Source organism: Ambystoma mexicanum, chromosome 8 (assembly GCF_040938575.1).
Source record: "Ambystoma mexicanum isolate Mex_15411 chromosome 8, UKY_AmexF1_1, whole genome shotgun sequence".
NCBI classification, from domain to species: domain Eukaryota; kingdom Metazoa; phylum Chordata; class Amphibia; order Caudata; family Ambystomatidae; genus Ambystoma; species Ambystoma mexicanum.
The window spans coordinates 1,266,663,494-1,266,678,913 of record NC_090929.1 but is presented as its reverse complement, the minus strand read 5'-3'; the positions used below and the strand labels follow the sequence as shown (position 1 = coordinate 1,266,678,913).

The 15,420-nt window shown below is 48.5% G+C and overlaps 1 protein-coding gene across 1 annotated transcript in view; it reads right to left on the bottom strand.

Moving 5' to 3' along the window:
- Positions 1–15,420, bottom strand: part of CC2D2B (coiled-coil and C2 domain containing 2B) — a 2,924,037-nt gene that overhangs the window by 2,193,982 nt on the left and 714,635 nt on the right. The window contains exon 3 of the mRNA XM_069611382.1: positions 5,420–5,546. Within this exon, the coding sequence (XP_069467483.1) occupies positions 5,420–5,546 (127 nt within the window). The remainder of the gene's footprint in view (positions 1–5,419; positions 5,547–15,420) is intronic.

The window sequence follows — 15,420 nt, the reverse complement described above, 5'->3', positions numbered from 1 at the left end:
CACCAGTTTGTCTCTGCCCAACCACACCACTTGCATCAGAAAGTATGGGGCTGTATCTCCACACAGGAGCCTGGCTTCCGCCGAGTCTTCAGCCGAGAGCCACCTGGCCACGTACTGCAGCTGCCCTGCCAGGTAATAGAGTTCGAAATTAGGCAGGCCTATCCCCCCCCTGTCACACGGGTTCTGGAGCTTCTACAGAGCCACCCTATTCCTAGAGCTGCCCCACACGAAACCCCTACACACGCTGTGAAGTTTTGCGAATAGGCTCCTGGGTATCAGAAACAGGACGTTTACGAAGAAGTGCAAAAGTCTAGGCAGGACCACCATCTTGAGCAAGGCTGCCCTCCCCATCATGGTCAGGGGCAATCTGGACCAGAATACCATGCTGTTCTTGATCCCCTCAATCGCCGTTTCCGTGTTGTGCTTGTGTTCTGCCTCGACCTTGTGGTAAATATTTATTCCCAAATACCTAAATGTCACGGGCTGCCGTGGTATTGGCAGGACAGGCAGCCTCTGCACCGGGACATTCCTATATCTGCCCAAGGGGAACAGACTGGACTTTCCAGGGTTCACCGATATTCCCGAGAGGAGGGCGTACCGTTCTATTACCTCTAGCACGTACTGTAGGTTTTCCTCTGGGTAGCGCAAATAAAGGAGCATATCATCCGCATATAATGATATCAGATGCTCTCCACTGGCAGTGTTTATGCCCACCTCCCCATATTGTTGTCGCAGGCATATTGCCAGCGGCTCCAATGCCAGTATATATAGCATGGGTGACCAGGGGCATCCCTGTCTGGTCCCCCTGCCTAGTTGCCAAGAATCTGAGACTATGGACCCTGTCTTGACCCTCGCCATCGGGGTGCTATAAAACAACTGGACCCATCTGATGTATCCAGGTCCCATTCCGTACCCCTTCAGGACCGCTTTCAGCCAGGGCCATCGTACCGAGTCAAAGGCCTTGACCGCGTCTAACAACACTATAGCCAGCTCGCCCGTGTCTTCCTCAGTTTGGTCTATGACATGGTGTAGCCTCCTGTGGTTATCGGTGATGTTCCTACCTGGAACATAATCCCGTCTGATCTGGGTGTATCAGTTTCTTAATCACCCTCTTCAGTCTATTAGCCAGCACCGCCGTGAGTATTTTGCTGTCCTGGTTAAGCATGGACAACGGTCTGTAAGACCCGCGTTCCACGGCCGGTTTGCCTGGTTTCAGGAGTGGGATGATTACAGCCTCACGGAGGGACAACGGGATTTCTCCCTGCTCATAGGCCTCGTTGAAAGTAGCAAGCAGTGGCAGAAGCAACTCTTGCTGGTATGTTTTGTAGAACTCGCTGGACAGCCCATCCGAACCCGGCGCCTTGCAAGTGGGCAAGTTCGGAATCACTACCTCCAGCTCGTCCGAGGTGACGGGTGCGTCTAACTCAGAACGTTCTAGATCATCTAAGGTGGGCAGCTCAATGTCCCCCAATGTGTCCAGTATGTCTTGACCCATATCCTCCCCCGTGTCCTCATACAAGTGTCTGTAAAACTTAAGGAATTCCTCATTTACCTCTTTCTGGGTGTTGCATATGCAACCTCCCTCGCCCTGAATCTCACTAATCACCGAGCGGGGGGTCTCACTCTTATACAGCCAAGCCAGCAGTCTGCCCGGCTTGTCGCCCCCTGCATGTATCCTCTCTGTATATTTCCTGTAGCTGAGTCTGCACAGTCTATCCCAGAGTGCGCTGCAGGACAACTGTAGCTCCTCTACTTTGCTTCTGTTATCATAAGCGGTGCTCTCGCAACGCGTGAGCTCCTCTAGCTCCCTTTCTGCCTCCCGGAGCTCCCTTTCGACCCCCCCCTGTAGCCCCTTAGCTTGGGAAATGGCTACCCCACGCACCACCACCTTAAACGCTTCCCACAGTGTGCCCACAGAGCCTACGCTTCCCGTATTTGTATCAAAGTATTCTTCAATGGCATCCCTCAGGCCCTCCCGAAACCCCTCATCCTGCAGAGCCTCGGTCCTAAGTCTCCATGTAGGGATCCGCGGTCGTGGGGGCTGGTGTCTCCAGTCTACCACCAAGGGCGAGTGGTCCGACAGCACTCGGGCCTTGTATTCCGCTCCTTCTATATCTCTCACTAACTCGGCTGTTACAAACACGTAGTCTAACCTTGTGTACAAATCATGTGGCGCTGTGTAGTGTGAGTACTGTCTATCCGTGGGATGTAGCCTTCTCCACGCATCCTCTAGGCCTAGGTCTTTCAGTAAGGTACACAGCGCTTTAGCCGCCGGCGCCGTTTTTCCAGCCCTGTCCTTGGACCTGTCCATTCTGGGGTCTACGGTACAGTTAAAGTCCCCCCCACACTACCGTACCCCCTGCCAGGGGGCCAAGTTTACCGTAGAGGGTCCTAAAGTAAGCCGCTCTATCATTATTGGGGGCATACAAATTTATGATGTGCACTTCTCTGTTTTCCAAGAGACCCGTTACCACCACCATTCTACCCTCCGGGTCCACCGTAGAATCAAGCACCCGAAACGACACGTGGGGCGCCACCCAGGTGACAACCCCTCTGGCATACGCCGAGTACGCCTCCCCCACGACAGTGCCCTTCCATTTCCTCCTGACCACCTCCAGCCTTTCCCTAGTGAGGTGGGTCTCTTGCAGCAGGGCTATGTCTACGCGCATCCTCTTTAAATACAACATCACTTTGTTACGTTTAAGGTAGCTGTTGAGGCCCTGTACATTCCAGGTCACGATTCTGAGATTACCCGATGCCATCCGGTCGGTCTATCTCCATCCCGCCCCTTCCCATAATGTTCCCCACGCAGGGTCGTTTCCTGGCTCTTTCCCTTCTATTCACGAACAGTGCCCCCCTCGCCCCTTCCCCAACCTCACACCACTGCACATAACCCCCCCCCCTCCCCGCCAACCCCCAACAATAGCCCAGCTCCATCCCTGGATCTCAGGCCTACCCACGTCTGGACCCGTCTCGTGACCAAGAACAAGGACCCCGTGGGGTGTCACCAATCTAACAGTGACCTAACTAAATATACTACTATCGGGTGCAGAGGTTGCTCCCCAGGAGCTCCCAGTCATCTATTTAGGAGAAGTGAATTCAACGGGACCCGCCGGCAGATGCCGTGACTTCCTCCACACAAGCACAATATCAAACTATATTCCAGTCCCAATGTCATAGCTATGGCCTTACGGGTGCCTCTGCCACGTGCTACTTATCTCCAGCCGCTTCTGTCTGGGCATCCGATTCCTGAGGTCGACCTTGCATATCCAACCATTCCATCGCTTCGCTCGGCGTCTCAAAGAAGAGGGATCTGTTCTTATAAAACACCTTTAACCTGGCGGGGTAAAGCAACATGTAGCGGTGGCCTGCTTCTCTAAGCCTCCTCTTCACCGTTCCAAAGTTCATTCGACTCCGTTGTACGAGCAGCGCATAATCCGGATACGCTGTTATATTCGCTGACCCCCTTTCTATCGTGCCTCCTTCCCGGAAAAATTCGAGAATCTTCTCGCGGTCATGATAGTTCAAGATCTTCGCGATCAACGGCCGCGGGGGTGCTCCTGGGGCCGGTCTCCGGGTCAGGGCCCTGTGCGCCCTTTCGACCGCGAACCCCTGGGTCAGCTCCCCGCCTGTAATCTCCTGCAAAAGCATGGTTTCAACGAAATCCGTGGGGTTCGATCTTTCCATTCCCTCCGGTACCCCCACTATGCGAATGTTGTTGTGCCTGGCGCGCCCCTCTGCCTGCTCTGCTCTGTCCTCCAAATCGCCCACTCGTTGCACGAGGGCATGAAGCTCCTTGGCGTGTGTGTTGCACGCCTCCGTGGTCGGGGCCACTCCTTCTCCAGTTCCCCAGTGCGCTCCGCGATCGTTCGCACATCCTGGCGCAACAGGTTCACCTCTTCTCGGACCGCTCCTATCTTAAGGTTTAGGCCCTCTTGCAGCTCTTTCATGGCCAGGCCCAGCTTCGTCTCCCAGGCCACCTTCAAGTCGGCAATTGCTGCCAGCACCTCCTGGATAGTACCCGGTGGGCCCGTCGCCGCTGCAGGGGTTTCTTTGCTCTTGCCCCCTTCCGCGCCCGAGGGCGACCTAACGTAGGTCTCCATCGTGGGCTGTTTGATCCGGGGTCGCACCACCTTGGAGGACATCCTGCGGCGTCGGTTGGGCCCACGCGCCCAGCTGTATCCTCGCGGGGTTCGCTCGCCGGTCTCTTCACAGCGAGGTTCCGCTGGACCCGGGTTCACTCTGCTAGCCCACCACGATCCAGGGCCTCTTCAGTGTGGGCTCGCCCTTATGTTTTTGCCTTCTGCCAGAGGCGCATGCGACCCGTCTGTCTGGTTGGGCTTGCCCACGTTCCGACCAACTTCCTCAGCTCATCGGACCATTTATGGCCCTTTGTCCACAGACGGCCATCTTGGGTGCTCCCCTTCCTTTGCGCGATCGCCACCTTCTTCAGAGTCTAGTTCTGTGGATATGCAGTCTCGCTGGTGGGGAGGGCACTCACCATGTGCCCCCCACTTTCATACGCCTTTGGTTACACCGTGGGCTCAAAAGTCCGCCAAAAACCATCACTTCTTCCCAGGATCAGGATCGGATCATCGGGAGCTCCTCCAAGGAACGTCCTCTCACGTAGCCATCAAGCCACGCCCCCCATGCACATAGCACCTTACATGAAATAGTCTAGGCCAACTTGCACATCGTAGGAAATTGCTGTTAATTATAAAGTACGCCACACACCCTATCTATCATGACCCTCAGACATGGATGGTATAAATACAGATGGGCACTTATTGAATAGGTTGATTTATGTAATGGTCTATCAGAATCATGCATAATTCAATAACTGGATGGGTTTGGAAATGTCATGATATAGGAACACAGTATGTTTAAGCAGTCATGCAAGATGTGAATGTGTTATAGTGTACTGTACACACAATGCTAGCACTTCAAATGTTCGAAATGGAACTCTGCCTGCTCACTGCTAGAATGGGAAGGAATATTAACTAATACAATAGACAAAGGACTAAGGTTCACAACTGTGCTTTGGTGTTTACTCTGAGGAAGCCCAGGAGTGGCTGAAACACGTTAGTGTGTAATTACATGTTCTTTGTATCCACCTTAAACCCAAATAAAGATATTTTGTGGATACAAACCTGGACTGGGCTTTTTATCGCAAGGAGTGAGTGCCACTGATTTCTCGCAGGTGGTGAGCCCTGCTGTATTTTTTACATGTGGACAATGCCAACCGGCCGCAAAACAAGGTGAGCACCAGTGTCCAGCGCACAGATGCCTGAATCAGCTCGAGGCAGAGCGTGTCCGGGAAAGCCATTAAAGTTTTCAAAGAAATAAGTGATTATATGTTCATGTGTGCAAGTATATACGTCGAATAAAACATTATGAACTTCTACTTAATGAGTATTACCTTGCTAAACTGCAACAAATCGGAGAAGCGAGGATCATTTGGGTCAATCATAATTTCTTTGTCGAACTCAGGAAGCTTTGGTGTACTTGTAAATGTGGCATTATCCATGGCGGTCCTCTTCTGTAAACTAAAACAAAATGCATATAACAATTCTAATAGTAGTTGTTACTGCGCCCACAAACACTTCTATTTTCTTGGACACACACAACTCTTATTTACTTAACATGTGCTTCAGCTAACATATTGGACTATTGTCATGGGGTCGTTTCTGCGGGAGTGAAAGTTCTTCCAGCTGGATCGGTGTGCTGTGTTTGATATATACATTATGTAAATTACTGGTGCCATTCAGTATGGTCACACTTTAGTGGGTTTTTTCAAGATGGAGCCAAAGATGTTTGAAACTTCTTTATTTGTTCATGAACACTAAGGGGATCAGTCAGCCACATGATATGCTGTTTGGGTCAAAGAAAAACAAATGGCCTTCAGAATAAACATAAAATATGCATTTTGTATTGTGTCATTTAGTTACTTTGTTGAAACTAGTTTGCACATGTATATATGGGAGGTTATCTCTGAGGGCTTTACTCTGTTTAGAGGCCAAAGGGAGTCCAATCTCTCTTGTTTTCATTGACAATTGAACTTCTTGCCTGTGCACTATAAGATAGGCATGCTGAAAGAGGCTTAAGATTTTTTTGTTAGACGCTAGTTGTATCCATGTGCAACATTCTACTATATGCCAGACACTCGTAGGGAAATATCAGTCTTTAATAGATAAGGTAAAACATTTGGTTGTAGGCCTGGATCGTGGGTCAACATAATCAAACAAATCCAAGATTATTCCACTGATGTATATCACCCACTGGAACAGTGAGTTGCTTTAAATGGTATGGCTGCCTTTGGGAGTGAAAAAGTTAGAAATACAAGTATCTCAATGTATCAGCACCTTTGAATCAGTGGAAAAATGTATATAGCAGTTAGAGGGCAAGGCAGAACATTGGCTAGAAATCGTAGTTTCAACGATGGGGAGGATTTCCTTGGTAAGGATGGTTATCCTTTCTTGGTTCATGTACCACTGTGTTAAGGATTTTAAAGGGGCGTCACACTCCAGACCAGGACTCTTTATACTGGCCAGGGATGCAGTGCACAATCAAAATGCTTTTAAACTTATGATACAGCTTTGAGAAGGTAGCCAACCCGTCTCACACCGCCCTTAACGTACACCGAGTGTTGCAATAGACCATGAACCAGGCCGGTGTGTAATTATGAAATATTTATTTATCTTTATTTTGCATAAAAATCAAACACATTAAATATAGGGCAGCAATAACCAGTGTGGTGATAATTACACAAGAACATGATAGAATACACTTAACCTTCTAGCACAGGAGACACAATGCACAATTGAAAGAAAGCAAAATTACTTTTGGGGTAGTGCTTTAAATGGCAACACTGTTAAGTATTCCCCCTGCAACACCACCAGAAATACCAGTTAACCAAATTGTGTGTGAGTGGAGAGCAGTAGCAAGGAGTCAGGTACACTATGCAAAAATCGGATTGAAAATCCGACCTACCACCCCTGTGGGGTTTAATTATGGATTAGAGGTTCAGCCTGGGTAACAGGTTCTGCCTGAATCTGCTCTCAGCTATCCCTGACCTGGCACTGGAATCTGGAATCTTGCAGGGTGAATGTGGAATGTCTGGATCCCTGGATGTTGATTTATGAATGCTGGATTTTCTGGAATCTTGGATTTCTGAATGTCTTGACTCCCCCGAAGCTTTCTACTTATAAAGACTGGATGACATCAGAGGATTTTTACGATGTGGGCAGAACTAAGCTAGACCTACCTCTAAGAATCGGATAGGTCAGCCTGTGGATGTTGCTGCCTCCCTGTCAGCAGATTGGACAGAAGGGAGTGACGCAATTTTAGTGTGGGTGAATTTTTACAATGTGCTTTGTTCTACCATAGTTACTTTTACCAAAATCACTTATGGACCAAAACACTTATATTTACAAATGTCATCATCAAGAAAATTAGATTCCATATTTCACAAGGGACATTTCTGTCCAAACGCCAAGTTTGTGCGATATTGTTTAGTCATTCTGGCAATCCTTCGCCATTTCCGTGGAAAACATTTCACCTCAAATTCTACAATGGTCTTGTTACGTATCGGCACAGATCTTGCGTGCCTTCCTTTCCTAAAATCTACATGTGCGGGAAAGTACGTATCACAAGGAGAGCCCGCATAGCGGCACCACCCCTAGGTGTCTCACTACACCCAGACGTTGGAGCAGACCCCACCCTCCGGGGCGATCCCCTCTCTGCAGCACTTTCGCAGGCATCCCGTGGCCCAGAACGATGCCCCAGGAGCCATCATGCCCCCTGGAGGTGATCACCCCTCTGCAGCACTTACTAAGGATGATCTCAGGGACATTCTCCAGGAGATCAAGGCAATCCATACAGACATACAGGCCTCCATCGTAGACCTCAAGGGGAGAGTGGACACTCTGGAGGAGAAAATGGAAGGGATGGAAAACAATCATCTCCAGACGGACCTGCTGGACATGAAATATGTGGCAAGGCTAATTGACCTAGAAATAAAAGAGGAGGACATAATCCTGAAGATGGACGATTTAGAAAACAGAGAGCGTCGAAACAACTTGCGCATTATGGGCATGACTCAGGAGAGAGGGGAGACAGCGGGGGAGGCCCAAGGACCATCGTGGTGCGGTTACTCCGCTATAGGGAGAAAATGGAGGTCTTGGAGAAGGCAAAAAGGTTGGGGAGCTTCATCTTTGAAGGGGATACAATCAAGATTTACCAAGACCTATCTACCCTCACGCTCACCCGCAGAAGGGAATGTCACCTGCTCAGCCAGTGGCTTACAAGCCAGGACATAAAATATAGGTGGCCCTTCCCGTTTGCCCTATCTTTCGAAAGAGCTGAGGTAGACTACAGAAAAAATGGAACTCCTACTTATCGGCTCACCCACTACCTTGGGTAACCTTGATCAGGAATACTCCACCTTCACTATCGACAACACACCCATCAAGGTATCTGACTACGTCAAAACACTTGGGGTGTACCTAGATTCTAACCTCACCATGGACAGACAAGTGAATGCTATCTCCGCTTCCTCAGCCTACCATGCGAAAATCATCAACGCATCCAGACCATTCCTGTCTAGACAGAACTGTCTCACCATAGCCAGAGCCATTATTGGCTCTAGACTAGACTATTGCAACGCCCTACTATGCGGGACGTCATGCAAAAACCTCTCAAAACTACAACTAGCGCAAAACAATGCCCTGAGATCAGCTACGGGGACCTCTAGGAAAGAGCATATCTCCACCATCAGGAGACAAGTCCACTGGCTCCCGGTCAAACAAAGAATCATTTTCAAAACTCTCTCCCTGGCACACAAATGCCTCCACGATGCTGCCCCTCTGTACCTTGTACAGAGGATTGTCAGACACACTGCCACAAGACCTCTCAGGCAAGGCTACTCTAACCTCATCCTTGTGCCTAAAACCAAAAAGGCCCGTGCAGGGGGATCCAGCTTCCCCACGATAGCCGCTACACAATGGAATGCCCTTCCACCTAACCTACGTATGATTCAATCCCACCTAGCATTCCGTAAAGCACTAGAAACACGACTTTTCAACTAACAATTCAGCTGCTTACCAGGTGCTACATAATCTTTGGTTAGTAATGTAAATTCCTTCTGTGTTGAGTGATGTATGAGTACTGGAACTGTAACTAAGAGGTACTTGCGGTCACATGTAACCTGCCTACTGAAATTGCTTTAAAAACTCTTGTAACAAGCGCCACGATGCCTCTGGGCTGTGAGTGCGCTATACAAATGCAAATAAATAAAATAAAATAAAGAGTGACCAGTGGTAAAGAGGCCTTGCAGGTGCTGCAGGTACTTAAGGGAGACATCCAGGAGGAGGGAGATGGAGCAGGAACCCAGGCATCGGCAGGAGCCAGGAGAGAACCGGAGGGCCCCTGGTCCACAAAGAAGAAAACAAAGGGCATGAGAAAATTCAAAAAACCAAACACCCAGACGTCAGAAGCTGGAGGGGACTAGAGGAACAAATACAATCTGGCACGGAGTGCGAGGACAGCAATTAAGCAACCCCGGTCGGGGGCACGATTGTTATTAAGAGAACTGTGGTGCACGAACATGCTTTCACTCTGGTGGCTTGCCCGTTGGCAGGCGTCACAAACAGGGGAGGGAGTGGGGAGGGGCGAGGGAAGGGAATGGGGGGTAGGGATTCTCGGGCTCAACACATATCAAGCTCCAAAGGGGAACAGGGCAGCTCCCACAGGACCAGGAAATCAATGAACACAAGGGATAGAAGCAATGGCAAATCTGCAACTGTTATTCCTCTGCTTAAGAAGCCGTCACTTGATCCTACTATCCCTTCTAATTTTCGCCCAATATCCCTGCTCCTGTTCCTGTCTAAACATTTGGAATCTCTGGTCACGCCCATTCTGTCTTCATTCCTGGAATCCTCAAAGATTTTTAACCCTGCCCAGGCAGGCTTTAGGCCAGGGAGAGGAACGGAGAGTGTGCTTGTGTCAGTGCAAGCCGATATGTCAAGACTTGTTGATGCGGGTGGAGCTGGAGCCCTGATTCTGTTGGATTTGTCCGCCGCATTTGATACAGTGGACCATCCTATTCATCTTTCACGTTTAGCACAAATCGGGATCTCTGGCCCGGTCCTTGCTTGGTTTATTTCCTTTCTCGCAGATCGCACTCAGACCCTTGCTATGCCCCCTTTTCTTTCTTCCCCCTGTGTCCTCAGCTGTGGTGTTCCCCAGGGATCGTCTCTCTCCCCTATTCTATATAATATCTATATCTGGGTGCTGGTCTGCCTTATCCGCTCGTACGGACTCAACTGTTATTCCTATGCTGATGATACTCAAATCCTGATCTGTTTGGATCAGGATCAAACTGAGGTCTCAGCTTGCCTTCATGACTGTCTAAAAGCAGTCGGTGTCTGGATGGACCAAAATTGGCTCAAGCTCAACGGCGATAAAACGGAGGTGAGGCTGGTGGGCTGCCCTTCCAGCTCCCCACTATGGACCCCCGCTTTCTGGCCTACGTCTTTGGGCCCCCTGCCCTGTCCAGTGGACAAAGTAAAGAATTTAGGGGTCATTCTTTCCACCTCTCTTTCCATGTCAAACCAGGTTTCAGCGGTCTGTCAATCCGCTCACCACCTTATTAGGGTACTTAAGAGGGTCCTCCCTATGATCCCGGAAGTTATGCGCCCTCCCGTGGTGGCTGCATTAGTCCTTTCACGGTTGGACTATTGCAACTCCTTGTACCTCTCTCAGCCTGTGGGCCTTCTCCAGCGACTCCAACGTATGCAGAACCTGGCAGCTAGACTAGCCACGGGCTCTCCACATGGAGCGCATATCTCGTCAGTGCTTCACCAACTCCACTGGCTTCCAGTGGCTCAGCGAGTTAAGTTCAAGTCCCTGTATATTGTCCACCGGGCAATCCAGGGTCTAGGAGCGGAATTTCTTCAAACCAAATTTTTCCGTTATATCCCGGAACGCAATCTCCGCTCCTCGACCACCAACCTACTTGTGGTTCCCAGGTATAACCGGGAAAGATTCGGTGGCAGAGCTTTTTCCATGGCTGCGGCCAGGCTGTGGAACACCCTCCCACGGCTACTCAAGTCTACCTCTAACCATCTGGCCTTCAGGAAAGCCCTGAAAACCACTTTATTCTAGCTCTCTGGCTCTTACTGATTTTCCTGTTCGTAGCTTCCCCACCAGCGCCATGAGGCCCTTGGGCGACCGTGCGCTTTATAAATCCAGGTAACATAACATAACAATGAAACGGCCGGGTCGAGACACTCAGAACAGGCTCACTCAATGTCAAGGGGCTTAACTCCCCATCAAAGCGCTCCCTTCTGGGGCGAGAAATGAAGAACGCAAGTGTAGATGTCCTCTTTATACAAGAGACCAGAACATTGAGGGGCGAAGAGAGGGCCATCCCCGGATCACATGTGGGCCAAACATTCTGTGCGTCCGGCATCACAAAGAGAGGCGGAGTCGGGATTCTGCTTCATAGGCACCAAAAACTAACAGAGGTAATCCGTTGGGAGAGGGAGGATTGGAGAGCTTTGGTAGTCTCCGGTAACCTGCATAACTCCAGGGTCACCCTAGTAGCCACATACTGCCCCAGCATAGGTCAGATGAATTCATCAAAGAGGTCATGGGAGAGGTGATGGCCAAGGCGGAAGGGCTCCTATACCTGGGTGGGGACTTCAACATGTGGGCGGATCGGGATTTAGACCATAGTGGGAAGATTATCGAGCTAGGCAGCAGAGGGGGACGACCGGAATGGGGGCTCCGGGACCTGATGTGGGAGCAGGGGCTGGTGGACATATGGATGGAGCTACATCCAATGGTAAAGGGATATACCATCTACTCTGCAGTCCATGGCACCAGGACGAGAATAGATTACGTGTTTACGGGACACCAGTACATGAGCAGAATAGACGCCTTTGAGATACGCCCGGTCAGCTGGTCAGACCACGACATGGTCTGGTCGGATTACAGCATATCGGGTCTGAAACCCAGGGGGTCCTTATGGAAATGTAACGATTTCCTACTGAGGGACGCTGTGTTTAAGGAGGAAACGTCAACGGCGATCAGAGAATTCTTCGAGCTAAATGACACGGGAGCAGTGAACCGGGAAATTGTATGGGAGACGGCGAAGGCATCCTGGAAGGGTAGGCTGATAAGTGAAGGTGCTTCTAAAAAGAGGGTGAGGTCCCTCCTGTCCCACAGGTTAAGGTCAGAGATACTCTCCCTGGAAAGGTCAGAAGGGAAGGAGGAGGGAGAGAAAGAGAGGGATCTGGGCTTGGCGAGAGAGAAGAGACAGGAACTGAGGGCAATAGAGTTGGGCAAAATTATAGCGGGACACCAACACATGCGTCAGCGATACCATGCTGGCAGCTAAACTCCGAGGCCAAAGGGTGGACAGATGGGTGACAAGGATTGGCAATGGTGCAGAGGGGGAAAGATCAGACCCGGAAGGCATAGCAGAGAAATTCGCTAGCTTCTATGAGACCCTTTACGGGAGGGAGGAGGAGGTGGGGAAGAAAGCAAGTAAGAGATATCTTAATGGGGTCGCCCTCCCGGTTCTTGGAACTCCAGAGGCATCAGCCCTAGACACCCCAATAACAGAGGAGGAGGTGCTTAAAGCAATATCGGGGCTGAAGCTGGGAAGGGCCCCTGGGGAGGATGGATTTACTGCAGGTTTTTACAAGGCCTTCTCGGGTCTACTGGCGGGATTCCTAGCAGGTCTATTCTCAAATATAATGAAGACAGGGAGGGCGCCCCCGTCATTTGGCAAAGCACTAATGACGGTGATCCCGAAGGAGGGGAAGATCCAGCGGATTGCCGCTCTTATAGACCAATCTCCCTCCTCAATGTAGACGCTAAACTGTTCACGAGGATCATCGCGACAAGGCCTGACGGCCATATGCCGAGCCTAATCCACTCAGTCCAGGTAGGCTTCATACAGGGAAGGCAGGGGGCGGACACCTTACGTAAAACCTTGCACCTCATGAGGGTGGCAGCTCCAAAGGGGAGAACCCGGTTTTGGTGTCCATCAATGCCAAAAAGGCGTTTGATCGGGTCGACTGGGGGTTCCTACATGGGGTACTCGAGAAGCTGGGGTTCGGAGTTGGGATAAGGCAAGCCATCAAAGCCCTATACGAGTCACCATCAGCCAGAGTGACAGTCAATGGACACCTAGAGTTGAAGAATGAGAGAGGGTGCACATCTTCTTTGCTAATCTGGATTAAGTTGGTTTAGTGCTGATGTCTACTTGGACGTAATGATGCTTAATAGGGTGCAGCCCACTATACAGTGCCTCTGTGTCGGGCACTCGTTATATATTGTGGGAGATAGGACCTAGGCTTGTTAGCCATCGGTGTGGGCCGCACTCCTTAAATCCCCAAATGAGGTTTGAATTGCTTCAATGAAAGTAAACGATGGTTCTGAGAGTTAAAAAAATATTTTATTCATAGGTATAGTTTTTTGTTGTCCTCTTATGGTATTTCAATTTTTTGATAACGATTGGTTAACCTTTACCAATTCGTTAGAAGCTGAAATATTGGCAAAGAAAAATAACCTAAGGCTAATGCATTTCGGAAAAAGAATTTCCTTCTTCAGAGCCTGGTTATATTCAAGAACACTACTACTCAAAGTTAGAATATTTGACAAATCATCAGGCATACATATGTTAAGGCAAAACAGGGTACCCACAATTGACAGACATATACATATAACAGAAAGAAGAGAAAAAAAATATAGATAGCACGTTATTAATGAATTTCTTGAAACAAACCATTCATACTACATTCCAGAATACTGTTAATATTCATGTTACAGATTTGAATAAATCACATAGTTGGATTCGTTCACCTTAATCAGTGATTAAGATATCCCACATGACCTCATAATATAAACTGACTTAGTGCACTATTAAAGCGTGTGCTCACTAATGTATTAAGAACAACAAATGGTCTCCTTCACCGTGTTATAGTACTGACCTGAATCTGTTGTCTTGCTATTCGAATCAAGCCTAATGCTTTTATGTCTTTGGGAGTTCGCAGAACACTGCAAAACAAAGAAGATGTGGTGTTGTTTATCTATGCGTGTGTAGGCTTGCCGGCGTACGTCCGCTCTGCCGTATCTGCAGAACTTCTAATCTGTTATTGGCTTCCCTATGTCTACGCAATTCACGCTTACCTTTGGTGCTCCGCTCTTGCTCGTAGAAGTGATGCACAAGTTACGGTCTGCTCGAAACTGAGCTCCCGTCTCAGCTTGCTTGAAAAACGTTGCCGTAGCAACGTTGTCACTTAAAATGGCCACGCGTGTAGGGGCGGAATGGCCATTTTGGTGTGGGCAATATTCTGATATGGTGAATGTAAATCTCTAACTAGTAACTAAGTGTTTAGAAATGATAACAGTGATGTTATGCTATGATATCAGCTGATGGTAAGTTGATACTAAAATAAGGATGGTATCGTGGATAGAGTGTGTTGCTCTGCGTATCAGCTTAGATAACGCATGTATTACAAAAAGAGGGACAATAAAGTTAAAAGAATTAGTAGAATCAATCGAGAAAACATGGAAAAACCTCATAAAGTCTATAGAGAAAGCTTGTGTTTTGGGTGAAACTTGACCTTAAAGTAATTGCTTAATTGCTACTCAGCGCTTATTTTTATCGCATATAATGTGTCAATATACTCACAAAAAGCTTGAAGATGTGTATATTGTTGCTAAAAAAACTTATGGCGTTGCTGCATAGATGATGTTATACGCTTCCAATGTGTCTGTTATCACTGGTTCCCTAAGCTAAGCAAGATCTATGTTCTTTGCTAATAAACATTGACCCACACAAGTGTGTCGAATAATTGTCCAAAGGGCTGAAGTGGGCGAGTATTTATCCTGGTGTTCAAAGAACCCTACTAACTATGTGTTAGAGATGAAAATATTCATCCACTCCATTCATACATGTGTAACACAGTATAATCAACCTGAAACTGATAATCAGCTACAAATATGATGATGCATTACTGTTGGTACTTTGATCCTAAGTGCATAAATGTTCATTCATCAAAAAAACAGTCATGTTAAGGAACATTATATAAGGTCAAACTCATCGTTCATTCCTCGTGGTGATAGTGCCTCTAGTCTATCAATCCAGAAGGCTTCTCTCTGATGTCTTTTCTTCTTGATGTCCATGGAGGTATTCGCAATCATTTCCAATACCTGAAATTTAATTTGTGAAATGTTGTGCTTCTTTTCATTGAAGTGTTTAGCCACAGCTGAATTTGGATTTTTATTTCTTATGCAAGATTTGTGTTCGTTGATGCGTATTCTCAATTTGCGGCCTGTTTCGCCCACATAATACAATCCACAGGGGCAACGTATGCAATATACACAGTTTTCGGTATTGCATGTAGC